Source organism: Pogoniulus pusillus, unplaced genomic scaffold, assembly GCF_015220805.1.
Source record: "Pogoniulus pusillus isolate bPogPus1 unplaced genomic scaffold, bPogPus1.pri scaffold_270_arrow_ctg1, whole genome shotgun sequence".
NCBI lineage: Eukaryota > Metazoa > Chordata > Aves > Piciformes > Lybiidae > Pogoniulus > Pogoniulus pusillus.
The window spans coordinates 1-19,373 of NW_026974694.1; the positions used below are offsets into that span (position 1 = coordinate 1).

General features: G+C 61.7%; 1 protein-coding gene across 1 annotated transcript; it reads right to left on the reverse strand.

Moving 5' to 3' along the window:
• Positions 1-6,626: 6,626 nt before the first annotated feature.
• PPP1R10 (protein phosphatase 1 regulatory subunit 10) lies at positions 6,627-19,166 on the reverse strand (the record flags this gene model as incomplete). The annotated part of the gene is made up of 10 exons (XM_064141328.1): positions 6,627-7,053; positions 7,717-7,812; positions 8,342-8,447; positions 8,896-9,129; positions 10,808-10,883; positions 13,230-13,476; positions 16,104-16,259; positions 16,375-16,522; positions 16,608-16,708; positions 19,038-19,166. Coding segments are annotated over 10 exons (1,631 nt in total), but the record flags the coding sequence as incomplete, so codon positions are not given.
• Between the last annotated feature and the right edge of the window lie 207 nt (positions 19,167-19,373).

Consider the following 19,373-nt stretch of genomic DNA (forward strand, 5'->3'; position numbering starts at 1 on the left):
TCTTTCCTCCCTCAATTTCCCCTTTCCCCCCCTCACTTCCCCCTCTCCCCCCCCAAATTCCCCTCCCCCCCCCCCCCTCCAGGAGCTCCTTTCCCTTCCCCCTCTCCTGCCCTTCCCCGGCGCGGCCAGCAGGGGGCACTGCTGAGCCAGCTCCAGCTCAGCCCTGGGCTGGGGGCAGCTTTGAGCACAGCCTCAGTCTGGGGGCAGGGGAGGAGCTGCTGCTTGGTTGCTCTTTGCTCGGGGGTGGGAAGAGGAGGAAGAGGAGGAAGAGGAGGAAGAGGAGGAAGAGGAGGAAGAGGAGGAAGAGGAGGAAGAGGAGGAAGAGGAGGAAGAGGAGGAAGAGGAGGAAGAGGAGGAAGAGGAGGAAGAGGAGGAAGAGGAGGAAGAGGAGGAAGAGGAGGAAGAGGAGGAAGAGGAGGAAGAGGAGGAAGAGGAGGAAGAGGAGGAAGAGGAGGAGGAGAAGAAAGAGGAGGAGGAGGAGGAGGAGAAGAAGAGGAGGAGGAGGAGGAGAAGAAGAGGAGGAGGAGGAGGAGAGAAGAAGAGGAGGAGGAGGAGGAGAAGAGGAGGAGGAGGAGAAGAGGAGGAGGAGGAGAAGAGGAGGAGGAGGAGAAGAGGAGGAGGAGAAGAGGAGGAGGAGGAGGAGAAGAGGAGGAGGAGGAGGAGAGGAGGAGGAGAAGAAGAGGAGGAGGAGAAGAAGAGGAGGAGGAGAAGAAGAGGAGGAGGAGAAGAAGAGGAGGAGGAGAAGAAGAGGAGGAGGAGAAGAAGAGGAGGAGGAGAAGAAGAGGAGGAGGAGAAGAAGAGGAGGAGGAGAAGAAGAGGAGGAGGAGAAGAAGAGGAGGAGGAGAAGAAGAGGAGGAGGAGAAGAAGAGGAGGAGGAGAAGAAGAGGAGGAGGAGAAGAAGAGCAGGAGGAGGAGAAGAAGAGCAGGAGGAGGAGAAGAAGAGGAGGAGGAGAAGAAGAGGAGGAGGAGAAGAAGAGGAGGAGGAGAAGAAGAGGAGGAGGAGGAGGATGAGAAGGAAGAGGAGGGGGAGGAGGATGAGGAGGATAAGAAGGAGGAGGAGGAGAAGAAGAAGAGGAGGATGAGGAGGAGGAGGCAGAGTCCATTCGGCCTCACAGAAGCCATAAAGGCGCTGAGGGAGCGGCGCCGAGTGGGGGAAAGGCGATTGAGAGGCGGCGGCGGCGGAGGACGGATCTGGGAGGGAGGGAGGGAGGAGGAGGAGGAGGAGGCCGGGGGGGGGGGGGGAGGAAGGGCGCTAGGGCAGGGGGGGCCCGTTGACGCCGGGGTGGTAGAAGGCACAGTTGTTCTCGTACCTGCAGCTGCCCTTCAGCATGAAGTGGCGACAGACGGCGCGGGTCGACATGTCTGCGTGAGAGAGAGTGGGGTGGGGGGGGGAAGCCACACCCCAGCCGGGGGGGGGGGGAGGGAGGGAGGGGGGGGAGGGAGAGGGAGAGGAAGGGGAGAGGGATAGGAAGGGGAGAGGGAGAGGAGAGCAACATGAGGAGGAAGAGGTGGGGGAGGGAGAAGGTCCAAACGAAAACAGGAGCGCGTCAGGCGCCGGCGCTGCCCTCCCCCCGCCCTGGTCAAAAGCTGCCCTCTCCCCCCTGCCCTTCCTCCTTCTCCCCTTCCCTTCCTCCTCCTCCTTCTCCCCTTCCCTTCCTCCTCCTCCTCCTTCTCCCCTTCCCTTCCTCCTCCTCCTCCTTCTCCCCTTCCCTTCCTCCTCCTCCTTCTCCCCTTCCCTTCCTCCTCCTCCTTCTCCCCTTCCCTTCCTCCTCCTCCTTCTCCTCCTCCCCCAGAGTTCATTCCCGGCGCATTGGAGGTGGCTGGAGGGGAGAGGGGGGAGAGGGGAGAGGGGAGGGAGGGGAGGAGGGAGGGAGGAGAGAGGGGAGGGGAGGGAGGAGAGAGGGAGAGGGGGGAGAGGGGAGAGGGGGGAGGGGGGAGAGGGGGGAGGGGGGAGGGGGGGGAGGGGGGAGGGAGGAGAGAGGGGAGGGGAGGGAGGGGAGGGGGAAGGGAGTGCAACATGAGGAGGAAGAGGAGGGGGAGGGAGAAGGTCCAAACACAACAGGAGCACATCAGGCGCCGGCGCTGCCCTCCCCCCTCCCCTTCTTCCTCCTCCTCCTCCTCTCCCCCCCCCCCCCCCCCCCCCCCCCCCCCCCCCCCCCCCCCCCCCCCCGAGTCCACTCCCGGCGCACTGGAGGCAGCTGGAGGAGAGGGGGGAGGGGAAGAGGGAGGGGAGAGAGAGAGGTTGAGGGGGGGAGGGGCAGCAATGGGCCCCGGGGAGGTGCCTGAGGGCCTGGCTTGAAGTGGTGGAGGAGGAGGATGGGGGAGAGGGGTGGGGTTGAGCCTCAACAGGGCCTTGAGCTAGGCCTGGCCTGGAGCTGAGCCTCAACAGGGCCTTGAGCTAGGCCTGGCCTGGAGCTGAGCCTCAACAGGGCCTTGAGCTAGGCCTGCCCTGGAGCTGAGCCTCAACAGAGCCTTGAGCTAGGCCTGGCCTGGAGCTGAGCCTCAACAGAGCCTTGAGCTAGGCCTGGCCTGGAGCTGAGCCTCAACAGGGCCTGGAGCTAGGCCTGGCCTGGAGCTGAGCCTCAACAGAGCCTTGAGCTAGGCCTGGCCTGGAGCTGAGCCTCAACAGAGCCTTGAGCTAGGCCTGGCCTGGAGCTGAGCCTCAACAGAGCCTTGAGCTAGGCCTGGCCTGGAGCTGAGCCTCAACAGGGCCTGGAGCTAGGCCTGGCCTGGAGCTGAGCCTCAACAGGGCCTGAAGCTAGGCCTGGCCTGGAGCTGAGCCTCAACAGGGCCTGGAGCTAGGCCTGGCCTGGAGCTGAGCCTCAACAGAGCCTTGAGCTAGGCCTGGCCTGGAGCTGAGCCTCAACAGGGCCTTGAGCTAGGCCTGGCCTGGAGCTGAGCCTCAACAGGGCCTTGAGCCCTGCCCCACAGCCTGGCCTTGAGGCTAAGCTGGTCCCAGGGCCTGCTGCAGAACCAGGCCCAACTCCCAGCATGCCTTGCTGCTGCTCTAGAACTAGGCCTAACTCCCAGCAGGCCTCAGGACCTACCCAAGCTTAACTCCCAGCATGCTTTGCTCCTGCTCTAGAGCCAGGCCCAACTCCCAGCAGGCCTCAAGGCCTAGCCAAGCTGAACTCCCAGCATGCTTTGCTACTTGCCCTAGAGCCAGGCCCAACTCCCAGCAGGCCCCAGGGCCTATTCTGGACCTGTGCTTCCACTCCCAGCATCCTTTGCTGCCTGCCCTAGAGCCAGGCCCAACTCCCAGCATGCTTTGCAGCTACCCTGGAACTGGTCCCAACTCCCAGCAGGCCTCAAGGCCTAGCCAAGCTGAACTCCCAGCATGCTTTGCTGCCTGCCCTAGAGCCAGGCCCAACTCCCAGCAGGCCTCAAGGCCTACCCAAGCTTAACTCCCAGCATGCTTTGCTGCCTGCCCTAGAGCCAGGCCCAACTCCCAGCATGCTTTACAGCCTGTCCTAGAGCCAGGCCCAACTCCCAGCATGCTTTACAGCCTGCCCTAGAGCTGGGCCTAACTCCCTGCAGGCCTCAAGGCCTAGCCAAGCTTAACTCCCAGCATGCTTTGCTGCCTGCCCTAGAGCCAGGCCCAATTCCCAGCATGCTTTGAGCTCTACTCTAGAGCTGGTCCCAACTCCCGCTAGGCCTCAGGGCCTGCCCCAGCGCTGAACTCCCAGCATCCTTTGCTGCTGCTGCCCATTCCCAGCATGCCTCAGGGCCTTCCCTGAGCGCCAAAAGCCAACTCCCAGCATCCTTTGCTGCTGCCCTGGAACTGGTCCTAACTCCCAGCAGGCCTCAAGGTCTACCCAAGCTTAACTCCCAGCATGCTTTGCTGCCTGCCCTAGACCTGGTCCTAACTCCCAGCATCCTTTGCTGCTGCCCCACACCTCCCAGCATGCCTCAGGGCCCGCTCCCTAGAACTGGTTTTTAACTCCCAGCAGGCCTTGGGGCCTAGCCCAGCGCTGAAGTCCAACTCCCAGCATGCTTTGTGGTCTGGCTCTAACTCCTAACAGGCCTCAGGGCCTGCTCTAGAACCAGCCTTAACTCCCAGCATGCTTTGTGGTCTGGCTCTAACTCCTAACAGGCCTCAGGGCCTGCTCTAGAACCAGCCTCAGCTCCCAGCAGGCCTTGCCCTAGCAACAGCCTCAACTCCCAGCAGGCCTTGCTGCCCCCTGCTCTAGAACCAAGCTTAAGTCCCAGCAGGCCTTGCTCTAACAGCAGCCTCAGCTCCCAGCAGGCCTTGCTCTAACAGCAGCCTCAGCTCCCAGCAGGCCTTGCTCTAACAGCAGCCTCAGCTCCCAGCAGGCCTTGCTGCCCCCCGATTTAAAACCAAGCTTAACTCCCAGCAGGCCTTGCTCTAGAACCAGCCTCAGCTCCCAGCAGGCCTCGCTCTAGAACCAGCCTCAGCTCCCAGCAGGCCTCGCTCTAGAACCAGCCTCAGCTCCCAGCAGGCCTCGCTCTAGAACCAGCCTCAGCTCCCAGCAGGCCTCGCTCTAGAACCAGCCTCAGCTCCCAGCAGGCCTCGCTCTAGAACCAGCCTCAGCTCCCAGCAGGCCTCGCTCTAGAACCAGCCTCAGCTCCCAGCAGGCCTCGCTCTAGAACCAGCCTCAGCTCCCAGCAGGCCTCGCTCTAGAACCAGCCTCAGCTCCCAGCAGGCCTCGCTCTAGAACCAGCCTCAGCTCCCAGCAGGCCTCACTCTAGAACCAGCCTCAGCTCCCAGCAGGCCTCGCTCTAGAACCAGCCTCAGCTCCCAGCAGGCCTCGCTCTAGAACCAGCCTCAGCTCCCAGCAGGCCTCACTCTAGAACCAGCCTCAGCTCCCAGCAGGCCTCACTCTAGAACCAGCCTCAGCTCCCAGCAGGCCTTGCTGCCCCCTGCTCTAGAACCAGGCTTAACTCCCAGAAGGCCTTGCTCTAGAACCAGTTTCAACTCCCAGCAGGCCTTGCTGGCCTCGCTCTAGCAGCAGCCTCAGCTCCCAGCAGGCCTTGCTGCCCCCTGCTCTAGAACCAAGCTTAAGTCCCAGCAGGCCTTGCTCTAGAACCAGCCTCAACTCCCAGCAGGCCTTGCTGCCCCCTGCTCTAAAACCAGGCTTAACTCCCAGCAGGCCTCACTCTAGCAGCAGCCTCAGCTCCCAGCAGGCCTTGCTCTAGAATCAGCCTCAACTCCCAGCAGGCCTTGCTGCCCCCTGCTCTAAAACCAGGCTTAACTCCCAGCAGGCCTTGCTCTAGCAGCAGCCTCAGCTCCCAGCAGGCCTTGCTCTAGCAGCAGCCTCAGCTCCCAGCAGGCCTTGCTCTAGAACCAGCCTCAACTCCCAGCAGGCCTTGCTCTAGAACCAGCCTCAACTCCCAGCAGGCCTTGCTCTAGAACCAGCCTCAACTCCCAGCAGGCCTCACTCTAGAACCAGCCTCAGCTCCCAGCAGGCCTCACTCTAGAACCAGCCTCAGCTCCCAGCAGGCCTTGCTGCCCCCTGCTCTAGAACCAGGCTTAACTCCCAGAAGGCCTTGCTCTAGAACCAGTTTCAACTCCCAGCAGGCCTTGCTGGCCTCGCTCTAGCAGCAGCCTCAGCTCCCAGCAGGCCTTGCTGCCCCCTGCTCTAGAACCAAGCTTAAGTCCCAGCAGGCCTTGCTCTAGAACCAGCCTCAACTCCCAGCAGGCCTTGCTGCCCCCTGCTCTAAAACCAGGCTTAACTCCCAGCAGGCCTCACTCTAGCAGCAGCCTCAGCTCCCAGCAGGCCTTGCTCTAGAATCAGCCTCAACTCCCAGCAGGCCTTGCTGCCCCCTGCTCTAAAACCAGGCTTAACTCCCAGCAGGCCTTGCTCTAGCAGCAGCCTCAGCTCCCAGCAGGCCTTGCTCTAGCAGCAGCCTCAGCTCCCAGCAGGCCTTGCTCTAGAACCAGCCTCAACTCCCAGCAGGCCTTGCTCTAGAACCAGCCTCAACTCCCAGCAGGCCTTGCTCTAGAACCAGCCTCAACTCCCAGCAGGCCTTGCTCTAGAACCAAGCTCAACTCCCAGCAGGCCTTGCTCTAGAACCAAGCTTAACTCCCAGCAGGCCTTGCTCTAGAACCAAGCTTAACTCCCAGCAGGCCTTGCTCTAGAACCAAGCTTAACTCCCAGCAGGCCTTGCTCCTGCCCCGCCCTGTGGCTGCCCTGCAGCCCTGGGGAGGGTCCCTGGGCGGTGGGGGAGGGGCTGGTGGGCTCCCTGCTCTCCCAGCACGCCCTGCGGCACTCCCAGCATGCCCTGCTCCTGTACGGGGGGGGGGGGGGGGGAGGGGTCTCTGTGTCCCCTTTCACCCCCCCCTTGCCCCCCCCTGCTCCTGCCCCCCCCCCGCCCTAGAGCCCCATGGGAGGGCGGCGCCAGTCAGGGCCTCGACCCCAGGGCCCAGGAGGCTCCAGGGGGTGCGGGGGGGGAGGTTCCCCCCCCCCTCCAGCGGGGCAGGAAAGGGGGTGGGGGCGGCGGGGGGGGGGAGGGGGCACCCACAGGCCCGTCCCAGCCTGGGCCAGGGCCGGGCCCGCCCCAAAGCCAGGCCCCGCCGCAGCCTCCTCCTCCTCCTCCTCCTCCACCTCCTCCTCCTCCCCCTCCCCTCGAGGGCGGCGCCGGGGGGGGAGGGCATTTACCTCCTCCGTGGCCGCCGCCGTGCCCCCGGGGGTGGTCTCCGGGGTGGCCTCTGCCGTGCTCGCCGTGGCCAAGGGGGGGCCCCCCCCTGGAACCGCTATTTGGGGGGCCCCCGTTGCGTCCCCCCCCACCCCCTCCTCCTCCTCCTCCTCCTCCGCGGCAGCGATAGGGGTGGGGGTCGGCGCCGCTTCGCCCCCGGGGGCGGTGGAAGGGGCCCCCCCCGCGCATGCCGCCGCCGCCGCCGCCGTGGGGTGGGGGAGGGGGGGGGCCGCCTCGTAAGGACCCCCCCCCCCCCATCCGGACCGTCCCAAAAGTCGTTGCCGCCTCCTCCGCCGCCGCCGCGGGGTGGGGGGGGGGGGCCTAAGAGTCGGGGACCACCTGGGAGTCCTGGGCCCGGGGGGTGATTGGGACCCCCCCCGCCGCCTCCGTGGGGTCCTGTGGGGGGAGGGAGGAGAAAATCAGTGCGGGGAGGGGGCAGAAAGAGGAGGGGGGAGAGGGGGACAAAACGGGGGAGGAGGAGGAGGAGACTGGGACAAGAGGGGGGGAGGGGGACAAAAAGGGGGGGGGGGGAGGCGGGGGGGAAAAAAGGTGGGGGGGGGAGGAGGAGAGGGGGAAAAAAGGGGGGGGAGGAGGAGAGGGAAAAAAAAGGGGGGGGAGGAGGAGAGGGAAAAAAAAGGGGGGGGAGGAGGAGAGGGAAAAAAAAGGGGGGGGGAGGAGGAGGAGAGGGGGGCAAAAGGGGGGGGAGGAGGAGGAGAGGGGGACAAAAGGGGGGGGGAGGAGGAGGAGAGGGGGACAAAAGGGGGGGGGAGGAGGAGGAGAGGGGGACAAAAGGGGGGGGGAGGAGGAGGAGAGGGGGACAAAAGGGGGGGGGAGGAGGAGGAGAGAGGGACAAAAGGGGGGGGAGGAGGAGGAGAGAGGGGGACAGAAGCAGGGGGAGGAGGAGGAGGAGAGAGGGGGACAGAAGAGGGGGGAGGAGGAGGGAACAGAAGGGGGAGGGGGGAAGGAGGAGAGGGGGACAGGAGGGGGGGACACACAGAAGTGGGGGGGACTCAGCAGGGCCCATCGGGGGTGTCCCTGCCCCCCAGGGCTGTCACTCACCAGGCATGGGCCCCCCCGGGGGGAAGTGCTGCATGCCCTTGGGGCCTGGGGGGAAGCCATTGGCCATGGGGCCTGGGCCCAGCAAGCCGTGGGGCACTGCGGGGGGGGGAGGAGAGCAGTTGGAGGAGAGGGGCGGGGGGGAGGGGAGACCCCCCCGGAGCCCCACCCCAACGGGCAACAGGCCCCTCCCAGCGCTCCCAGTGCCCTCCCAGCGCTCCCAGTGCCTCTTCCAGTGCTGCCCAGTCCCCTCCCAGTGCCCTCCCAGCGCTCCCAATCCCTCTCCCAGCGCTCCCAGTCCCCTCCCAGCGCTCCCAGTCCCCTCCCAGCGCTCCCAGTCCCCTCCCAGCGCTCCCAGTCCCTCTCCCAGCGCTCCCAATCCCTCTCCCAGCGCTCCCAGTCCCCTCCCAGCGCTCCCAGTCCCCTCCCAGCGCTCCCAGTCCCCTCCCAGCACTTCCCAGTGCCTCTCCCAGCGCTCCCCAGTCCCCTCCCAGTGCTCTCAATCCCCCTCCCAGCACTTCCCAGTGCCCTCCCAGTGCTCCCCAGTCCCCTCCCAGTGCTCTCAATCCCCCTCCCAGCACTTCCCAGTGCCCTCCCAGTGCTCCCAGTGCCCTCCCAGCAGCCTCACCTCCTCCAGGCCCAGGCCCTTGCAGGTTGCCCAGCAGGTGCTTGATCTTCTCGGAGTAGTCAGGCTGCTTGAGCAGCTCCTCGGCCTTGTGCGGGCTGGGACCGCCCTGGGGGGGAGGGAGGCAGGAAGGAAGGAGGGGGAAGGAAGGCAGGAAGGAAGGAAGGAGGGGGAAGGAAGGCAGGAAGGAAGGAAGGAGGGGGAAGGAAGGCAGGAAGGAAGGAAGGAGGGGGAAGGAAGGCAGGAAGGAAGGAAGGAGGGGGAAGGAAGGCAGGAAGGAAGGAAGGAGGGGGAAGGAAGGCAGGAAGGAAGGAAGGAGGGGGAAGGAAGGCAGGAAGGAAGGAAGGAGGGGGAAGGAAGGCAGGAAGGAAGGAGGGGGAGGAAGGCAGGCAGGCAGGAGGGGGAGGAAGGAGAAGGACACCACAATTAACTCAGAGGGGATCCCCCCCCACCAACGCTGCCCCCCAGCGGCGCCGCCGCCGCCCCCCCCACCCTGGGAGGTGGAGGAAGAGGAAGAGGAGGAGAGGGAGGAGGAGGAGGAGGAGGCTGAAGGTTACCATGATGGAGCTGAGGATCTCCTGCATGTTGATGGGGGGGGCTGGGGCGGGGCCCTGGGGGCTCTTCCCTGCCCCCACGCTGCCCATCAGGTTCGCCAGCACCGGGGGCAGTTTGGTCCCGGGGGGAGGGGGGGGGCCTGGCCCCCCCAGGCCGCCGGATCCCTCGGGGCAGGGAGAGGAGGAGGAGGAGCCGCCGGGATCCTCGCCGAATGGGATCTCCTCTGGGGAGCACTCCTGAGGGGGGGAGGGGAGGGGACACAGAGAGGGGTTAAGGTGGGAGGAGGAAGCACCCAGGGATCGACTGGGATCACCTAGGGTGAGTGCCCCCCCCCACACACAGCCTGGATCCAAGGGATCCTCTGCAATCAGCTCCCCCACAGCATGGATCTAAGGGATCCTCTGCAGTCAGCTCCCCCAACAGACTGGATCCAAGGGATCCTCTGCAGTCAGCTCCCCCCAAGCCTGGATCTAAAGGATCCTCTGCAGTCAGCTCCTTACAGCCTGGATCTCTGCAGTCAGCTCCCTCACAGCCTGGATCTAAAGGATCCTTTGCAGTCAGCTCCCCCAACAGCCTGGATCTAAAGGATCCTCTGCAGTCAGCTCCCCCAACAGCCTGGATCTAAAGGATCCTCTGCAGTCAGCTCCCCCAACAGCCTGGATCTAAGGGATCCTCTGCAGTCAGCTCCCCCAACAGACTGGATCTAAAGGATCCTCTGCAGTCAGCTCCTTACAGCCTGGATCTCTGCAGTCAGCTCCCCCACAGCCTGGATCTAAAGGACCCTCTGCAGTCAGCTCCCCCAACAGCCTGGATCTAAAGGACCCTCTGCAGTCAGCTCCCCCAACAGCCTGGATCTAAAGGATCCTCTGCAGTCAGCTCCCCCAACAGCCTGGATCTAAGGGATCCTCTGCAGTCAGCTCCCCACAGCCTGGATTGAAGGCATCCCTAGAGGGCCCTCCCAACAACAGAGATCCAAGGGATCCTCTGGGGTGAACCTCCCACAGCCTGGATCCAAGGGATCCCCTGGAGTGAGCCCCCCACACCAAGTCCCTAGGACTGGATCTAAGAGATCCCCTCAAGGGATCTCCCCACAGTCGAGCTAAAGGAGCCCCTTGGCTCCGATTCTCCTGCAAACTGGATCCAAGGGATCCCCTGGAGTGATCCCCCATAGCCTAGACCCATGGGATCCCTATGGTGATTCCTTGGGGTCACTCTCTGCAGCACTGAACCAAGTGATCCCCCCCATGGGTGCTCTCTCCACAGCCTTGGTCCAATGGATCCCCTGGGACAATGGAGCCCCATGGGAGATCCACTTCCCAAGCAGATCTAAAGGAGGAGGGAAATCTGGCAACCTCTTGCAAGGGGAAAGCAGCCCTGAGCCAAGGATCCAGTCACCTGGGGTGATCCCCCCACAGACTTGATCCAAGGGGTCCCCCTGGGGTAATCCTCCTGCTGCCCTGAGCCAAGAGATCCCTTGGATCAACCTGCTCTTCTAGTAGATGTGAAGTAGATCTAAGGAGAAGGATCTGGCAGCACCTCACAAAGGGCAGCCCTGAACCAATGGATCCTCTGGGATGATTCCCCCATCACCCCGATTCAATGGATCCCCTGGGACAATACCCCAACAGCTTTAATCCAATGGATCCCCCATGGGTGATCTGCTTCCATAGTAGATTTAACATGAGGGGCAAACCTTGCAACCCCTTGCTAGGTGAGAAGAGCCCCAGATCCAGAGATCCAATCCCCTGATTCCCTGCAGCCCTGATCCAAGGGATCCCTTTGATTCAACTGCTCCCCAAGTAGATCTACTGAGGAAGGGGGGGGGGAGGGCACAGAAAGGGATGAGTGAGGAAACTGGGGGGGGGGTGGGGGGGGCCATGGCGGCGCAGCTGGGCCCTGGACTGGATCCCTTACCTCGTCCAGAGGGATCAGTTTGGGCGGCAGCGGCTCGTAGGATTCCGGATCGGGCTCGTGGGGGCTGTCAGGAACACTGCAGGTCCCAGGGGGAGGAGAGGGGAGGTGGTTAGTGGATCCCTGGGACCAAGGATGATCAAGTGCCTCCCTGGGGAGCCAGAGGCAGCCCTTCCCCCACCCCAGCTCTAGATCCATGTCTCTTGAGTATGACTCCCCCCAAGAGAGCTTAGGATCCTTGGGGATCACAGGTAGGGCATTGGCCCTTTCTGATCCCTAGGGATCCTTTGTCTCTACCCCACACCCCACCCAAGTGTTGGGATCCTTGGAGATCCTCTCATGGGCCCCCTAAAAGCTTTGGATCCTCAGAGATCCTGTGTCTCTGCCAAGATTTTTGGATCCTCAGGGATCCATCTGTGTGCCCCACAAAGTATTTAGATCCTCAAGGATCCCCCTGTGTGCCCCGAAACGCTTTAGATCCTCAGGGATCCACCTGTGTGCCCTCCCAAAGGCTTTGGATCCTCAGGGATCCTGTCCAGCCACACCTTCCTCCCAAATGCTCTGGATTCTGAAGGATCTTCCTGTTTCTCTCACCTTGATTTTGGATCCTCAGGGATCCTTTGTACCCCCCCAAAAAAACATATGGATCCTGAAGGATTTACTGCATGTCCCCCCCAGGCACTGGATCCTCAGGGATCCTGGATCCCCCTCACCAACACTTGGAAGCTGTAGGAATCCTGTCATGTGTCCCTCTCTCACACCAAGGCTTTGGATCCTCAGAGATCTTGTGTGCCCCTCCACAACTCTGGATCCTTGGGGATCTTACCACGTGATCCAAACAACCTTAGATCCTCATGGATCCTGTCACAAGGGCCCCAGAGACTCTGGATCCTGAAGAGATCTCTGGGGATCCCAGGAGATTTGGGCCTCAGCCATCCCTCCTTGAGTTTGGATCCATGGGAATAAGCACCCTGAAAACCTCCCCTCGCTGGTATGGATCCCCAGGGATCCCAGGGGATCTGGGACTCAGCAATCTCTCCCTGTCCCAGCTCTGGATCCTCAGGGAGCTGAGCTCAAGGAAAGCTCCCCCTGGGGTCAGGATCCTCAGGGATCCCAGATGATCTGGGACACAAAAAAGATCTGCAGAGATCCCAGGAGGATCCAACACTGCCCAGCCCCTGGATCTCTATAGATCCTCGCTAGAATGCTGATGAAGCTTCTGATCCTTGTTAATCCCAGGGATCTACCTCCCCTACCACCCCACAAGATCCACAGGCACTCTGGGCATACACAGCTCCAGATGTCAATGGATCCCAGGGATCTGAGCCCCAGACACATCCCATAGGCTTGGCAGAGGAATCCCTGGAGATCCTGATGATGCCTCACATGTGCCAAAGCCCAGGAATCCTCTGAGCCTGCTGGGTAGATCCAGAGGATCAGCTGGGATCCATTAAGACAGAGCAGCACCAGCCAGGACTGACTGGGACCAGCCAGGATTGGCTGGGATCCATTAAGACAGAGCAGCACCAGTCAGGATTGGCTGAGATCAGTCAGGATTGGCTGGGATCCATTAAGACAGGGCAGCACCAGGCAGAAATGGTTTGGATCAGCTGGGATTAGCTGGGATCCATTAAGACAGGTCAGCACCAGCCAGGATTGGCTGAGATCAGTCAGGATTGGTTGGGATCCATTAAGACAGAGCAGCACCAGTCAGGGATGGTTTGGATCAGTTGGGATTGGCTGAGATCAGTCAGGATTGGCTGGGATCCATTAAGACAGGTCAGCACCAGCCAGGATTGGCTGAGATCAGTTAGGATTGGTTGGGATCCATTAAGACAGAGCAGCACCAGTCAGAGATGGTTTGGATCAGTTGGGATTGGCTGAGATCAGTCAGGATTGGCTGGGATCCATTAAGACAGGTCAGCACCAGCCAGGATTGGCTGAGATCAGTTAGGATTGGTTGGGATCCATTAAGACAGAGCAGCACCAGTCAGAGATGGTTTGGATCAGTTGGGATTGGCTGAGATCAGTCAGGATTGGCTGGGATCCATTAAGCCAGGTCAGCACCAGCCAGGATTGGCTGGGATCCATTAAGCCAGGTCAGCACCAGTCAGGATTGGCTGGGATCCATTAAGCCAGGTCAGCACCAGTCAGGATTGGCTGGGATCCATTAAGACAGAGCAGCACCAGTCAGGATTGGCTGGGATCCACTAAGCCAGGTCAGCACCAGTCAGGATTGGCTGGGATCCACTAAGCCAGGTCAGCACCAGTCAGGATTGGCTGGGATCCATTAAGCCAGGTCAGCACCAGTCAGGATTGGCTGAGATCAGTCAGGATTGGCTGGGATCCACTAAGCCAGGTCAGCACCAGTCAGGACCGGCTCAGACCGGCCGGGATCGGGCGCGATCCGCCAGGCTCAACTCACCTCTCCTTGGAAAGGAAGAGCTCCTGCAGGATGCCCTTGACCCTCTCGGCCTGGGTGAAGCGCTCGCGGCTGCCGCTGCCGGGCACCACCAGAGGGGCAGGCAGGTCCAGGGGCTTGGGGTAGGCCCAGGGCAGCTTCTCCTCCATGGCGTCGTGGCTGAGGCGCCGCGCGGTCTCGAAGGCGTGCCGGTCCAGCAGCATCTCCCGCTTGGCTGCCTCCCCAAAGTCCTTGATCTTGTTGACGTTGACTGTGAGGGGGGCAGGAGGACAGCTCAGGGCTTGGAGAAGGCCTCTGAGGGCCTGGAGGAGGTCCCCAGGGTGATGGAGGCCAAGCCTCAACCCAACACGACCTAACTGTGGCCCTCAGCACTCAGTGGAGATGGTTTCACCTCCCCTCCAGGTCATAGAGGAGGTCCCCAAGGGCATAGAGAAGGTCCCTGGAGGTCCTCAAGGGTATGGGGAAGGTCCCTGGAGGTCCCCAAGGGCCTGGAGGCCAAGCCTCAACCCAACACCACCAAACTGTGGCCCTCAGCACTCAGTGGAGATGGCTTCACTTCCCCTCCGGGTCATAGAGGAGGTCCCCAAGGGCACAGAGAAGGTCCCTGGAGGTCCTCAAGGGTATGGGGAAGGCCTCCAAGGACGTGGAGGAGGTCCGCAAGGTGATGGAGGCCAAGCCTCAACCCAACACCACCAAACTGTGGCCCTCAGCACTCAGTGGAAATGGTTTCACCTCCCCCCGGGTCATAGAGGAGGTCCCCAAGGGCATGGAGTAGGTCCCTGGAGGTCCCCAAGGGCCTGGAGGCCAAGCCTCAACCCAACACCACCAAACTGTGGCCCTCAGCACTCAGCGGAGATGGTTTCACTTCCCCTCCGGGTCATAGAGGAGGTCCCCAAGGGCATGGAGAAGGTCCCTGGAGGTCCACAAGGGTATGGAGAAGGTCCCCAAGGTCACAGAGGCCAAGCCTCAACCCAACCCCATCAAACCACAGCACTCAGCACTGTGTGGAGCTGACTTCACCTCCCTGTGATGGGAGCTCCACCACTGCCCTGGGCAGCCTCTACACAACCCTTCAGGTGAGGCCTGTCCTCTTCATGGCCAACCTGAACCTCAACTGGAGGCCACTTCCTCTTGGTCCACCACAAGGGGACAGCAGAGGTCACTTCCAACTCCATCCCAAGCTCCTTCCATGGAGTTTCAGAGCATCAGGAGGTGTCCCCTCAGGCTCCCTCTCTCCAGGCTGGACAATCCCAGGTCCCTCAGCTGCTCCTCACAAGCTCACCAGAACCTTTCTCCTCCTTCTCCAGGCCCTTCCCCAGCTTCCCTGCCCTTCCCTGGACCTTTTCCAGCCCCTCAAGCTCCTTCTTGGGGTAGAGGGCCCAAAACTGATCCCAGCACTCAGGTGGTGACTTCACCAGGGGGACAATCCCTGCCCTGGTCCTGCTGCTCACACTGTGGTTGATCCAAGTCAGGCTCCTGGTGACCTTCTTGGCCACCTGGGCTCATGTTGGGGCATCTCCAGCCACTGGCAACCAACCTCCCCCACTGGCAACCAACCTCCCCCACTGGCAACCAACCTCCCCCACTGGCAACCAACCTCCCCCACTGGCAACCAACCTCCCCCAGGTCCTTCTCCAGACTTTCCAGCCTGGAGCCTTCACAGGGTTGGTGGGACCCAAGTGCAGGACTTGGAGACCTTCATCCTATTGACCTCCTCCATAGCTCCAACCTGACCAGATCCCTCTGGAGCTCCTCACCCACAGCTCCAACCTGGCCCAGATCCCTCTGGAGGCCCTCAGCCATGGCTCCAACCTGGCCCAGCTCCCTCTGGAGCTCCTCACCCACAGCTCCAACCCAGCCCAGATCCCCTCTGGAGCTCCTCACCCACAGCTCCAGCCTGGCCTAGATCCCTCTGGAGCCCCTCACCCACAGCTCCAGCCTGGCCTAGATCCCTCTGGAGCTCCTCACCCACAGCTCCAGCCTGGCCTAGATCCCTCTGGAGCTCCTCACCCACAGCTCCAACCCAGCCTAGATCCCTCTGGAGCTCCTCACCCACAGCTCCAACCCAGCCCAGATCTCTCTGGAGCTCCTCAGCCATGGCTCCAGCCTGGGCCAGATCCCTCTGGAGCTCCTCAGCCATGGCTCCAACCCAGCCCAGATCCCTCTGGAGCTCCTCACCCACAGCTCCAACCTGGCCCAGCTCCCTCTGGAGCTCCTCACCCACAGCTCCAACCTGGCCCAGCTCCCTCTGGAGCTCCTCACCCACAGCTCCAACCCAGCCCAGATCCCCTCTGGAGCTCCTCACCCACAGCTCCAGCCTGGCCTAGATCCCTCTGGAGCCCCTCACCCACAGCTCCAGCCTGGCCTAGATCCCTCTGGAGCTCCTCACCCACAGCTCCAGCCTGGCCTAGATCCCTCTGGAGCTCCTCACCCACAGCTCCAGCCTGGCCTAGATCCCTCTGGAGCTCCTCACCCACGGCTCCAACCTGGCCCAGCTCCCTCTGGAGCTCCTCACCCACAGCTTCAACCCAGCCCAGATCCCTTCTGGAGCTCCTCAGCCACAGCTCCAGCCTGGCCTAGATCCCTCTGGAGCTCCTCAGCCACAGCTCCAACCCAGCCCAGATCCCCTCTGGAGCTCCTCACCCACAGCTCCAGCCTGGCCTAGATCCCTCTGGAGCTCCTCAGCCACAGCTCCAGCCTGGCCCAGCTCCCCTCTGGAGCAGCTCCACTGCCACCCAACTTGGAACCAACCTCCTGATGTTGCCTCCATGCCCTCACCCAGACCACTGACAAAGACACTGCACAGAAGGTGACACCCCCAGGACTTGGGGCCACTTGAAGCCACATTTGGCCACCAAGGGAGGTCCCAGGACCTACCTCTCTCAGTCTCATCCAGCTCAAAGTAGAAGTACTCCCTCAGCTTGCCCTCCTCAGGCCACGTCACAGTCTTCTTCTTCCTCCCCTTCTTGGTCAGTTGGCCACCTTCTGAGGAGGCCTCATTGCCTTTGGGGTCCCCACCTGCTTCTGCTGAGCCTGGAGGAGAAGCGGGGTGGGGGACGGACTCAATGCCTCTGAATCTTCCCCCCCTCTCCAGGGATGGTTTCCTTCCTCTTCCTCCTCCTCCTCCTCCTCCCTCCCCAGCACTCACCAGGCTCCATGGGCTCTGCCACCTCCACGGCTGGCACCGGCGTCCCAGGCCGCTCCGACTCCAGCGGCTCCGAGGCCGCGCTGGGCTCCGGGGAGTTGGGTTTGGTGGAGCTGGCTTCAGCTGGAGGCTTCCCCTCAAAGGGACTGGGCTGAGGAAGAGGAGGGACAGGAGAAGGGTTAGGGAGGGGTGAGGACAAGGAAGGGACCCCAAAACCTGAGGAGGTTCCTCCTCACCTTGGCAGCTGTAGGGGACAAAACCTTCTTCTTCTTCTTGATCTTGATGCCAGGGATGGGAGCGGAGTTGAGAGCATCCAAGAAGCCAAGGCCCTCCATGGCTGGGGGGGAGAGCACAGGGGTCACCCCAAAATCCTGCCCCCCCCCCCCCCAAAATACACCCCTGGGATCCCCTCAGCATGGTCTCAAAGGGTCCCCCCTAAAAGAGGGCACCCAAAGGGTCCTCAGAAGGCACCTAAAAAGGTCCTCCAGAGGCATCTAAAGGGTCCCCAAAAAGGCAGCCAAAAGGTCTCCCCCAAAAATTGTCCCCAAGACACTCAAAGGGTCCCCCCAAAAAGGGGCCCTGAAGTGTGCCAATAAAGCACCCAAAGGGTCCCCCCAAAAAGGGGCCCTGAAGTGTGCCAATAAAGCACCCAAAGGGTCCCCCCAAAAAGGGGCCCTGAAGTGTGCCAATAAAGCACCCAAAGGGTCCCCCAAAAAGGGGCCCTGAAGTGTGCCAATAAAGCACCCAAAGAGTCCCCAAAAGCTCCCCAAAGGTCCCCCAAAAAGGGGCCCTGAAGTGTGCCAATAAAGCACCCAAAGGGTCCCCCCAAAAAGGGGCCCTGAAGTGTGCCAATAAAGCACCCAAAGGGTCCCCCCAAAAAGGGGCCCTGAAGTGTGCCAATAAAGCACCCAAAGGGTCCCCCCAAAAAGGGGCCCTGAAGTGTGCCAATAAAGCACCCAAAGGGTCCCCCAAAAAGGGGCCCTGAAGTGTGCCAATAAAGCACCCAAAGGGTCCCCCAAAAAGGGGCCCTGAAGTGTGCCAATAAAGCACCCACAAAGGGTCCCCAAAAGGCATCCAAAAGGTCACCCCCAAAGTTGTTCCCATAACACCCAAAGGGTCCCTAAAATCTCCCAAAGGATCCCCCAAAAAGGAGCCCTGGAGTGTACCAATAAAGCACCCAAAGGGTCACCCCCAAAATTGTCCCTAAGACACCCAAAGGGTCCCCCAAAAAGGAGCCCTGGAGTGTACCAATAAAGCACCCAAAGGGTCACCCCCAAAATTGTCCCCAAGACACCCAAAGGGTCCCCTAAAAAAGGCCCTAAAGGGTCCCCAAAGGCTCTCAGGTCCCCCAAAAAAGGGCTCTGAAGTGTGCCCAGAAGCCCCCCAAGGGACCCTGAAGTGTACCAAGAAGGCACCCAAAGAGTCCCCCCCCAAAAAATGGGCACCCAAAGGGCCCCCCAAGAAGGCACCTAAAAAGGTCCTCCAAAGGCATCTAAAGGGTCCCCCCCAAATTGTCTCCAAGACACCCAAAGGGTCCCCCCAAAAAAAGGCCCTAAAGTGTCCCCAAACGCTCCCAAAGGGACCCTGAAGTGTCCCCAGAAAGGGACTCCCCCAAAAGAGGGCACCCAAAGGGCCTCCCCCCCAAAAAGATGGCACCCCAAGGTCCCCAGAAGGTACCCAAAGGCTGTCCCCAAAATCTACCTAAAGGGTCCCCCAAAAATTGTCCCCAAAAAGCACCTAAAGGGTCCCCTGAAAAAGGACCCTGAAGCATGCCCCAGAAGCCCCCAAAAAGAGGGCCCTGAAGTGTCCCCAAAAGGCACCCAAAGGACCCCCCAAAAAGTACCCAAAAGGCTCCCCAAAAGGCACCTAAAGAGACACCCCCAAATGGGCCCTGAAGTGACCCCAAAAGCTGCCCAAGCGGTCCCCCAAAAACTGTCACAGAGACCCAAAGGCCCCCCCAAAAGGCACCCAAATGGCTCCTCAAAAGTAGGCCCTGAAGTGTCCCCTAAGCTGCCCAAAGGGTCCCCCAAAAACTGTCACAGAGACCCAAAGGCCCCCCCAAAAGGCACCCAAATGGCTCCTCAAAAGTAGGCCCTGAAGTGTCCCCTAAGCTGCCCAAAGGGTCCCCCAAAAACTGTCACAGAGACCCAAAGGGCCCCCCAAAAAGGCACCCAAAGAGGGACCCCCCAAAAAGGCACCCAAAGAGGGACCCCCCCAAAAAGGCACCCAGAGAGGGACCCCCCCAAAAAGGCACCCAAAGAGGAACCCCCCAAAAAGGCACCCAAAGAGGGACCCCCCAAAAAGGCACCCAAAGAGGGACCCCCCAAAAAGGCACCCAAAGAGGGACGCCCTCAAAAAGGCACCCAAAGAGGAACCCCCCCAAAAAGGCACCCAAAGAGGGACCCCCCAAAAAGGCACCCAAAGAGGGACCCCCCAAAAAGGCACCCAAAGAGGGACCCCCCAAAAAGGCACCCAAAGAGGGACCCCCCCAAAAAGGGACCCCCCCAAACCAACACCTAAATCCCCTCCTACAAAGGCCCCTGAGTGCCTCTGAAATGCCCCCAAGCGCCCCCCAAAACCACCTTAAATACTCCCCAAAGGGCCTTCCAGCCCCCCCCAGCCCCCCCCAAAGCACCCCCAGCCCCCCCAAAGCGCCCCCCACTCACGCTGGGGGGGGATGATCTTGACTTTGATCTCCTTGGTGGCGTTGGGGGCAGTGTTCAGGGGTTTGTATTTCTTCTCAGCTGGAGGCAGGTCCCCGGGCAGGGGGACGCTGTGGGGAGGGGGGAGATGAGCTCAGGGACCACTGAGGAGCCCCCCAAAATCAGCCCCATGTACCCCCACCCTAAGGGATCACCCCCACGGAGGACTCAGCACCCCCCAAAAGCAGCCCAAAGAGCCCCAGAAGAGGATCTGAGCCCCCCAAAAGCCCAAAGACCCCCAAGAGAGGGTCTGAGCCCCAAAGAAGCCCAAAGAGCCCCAAGAGAGGGTCTGAGCCCCTC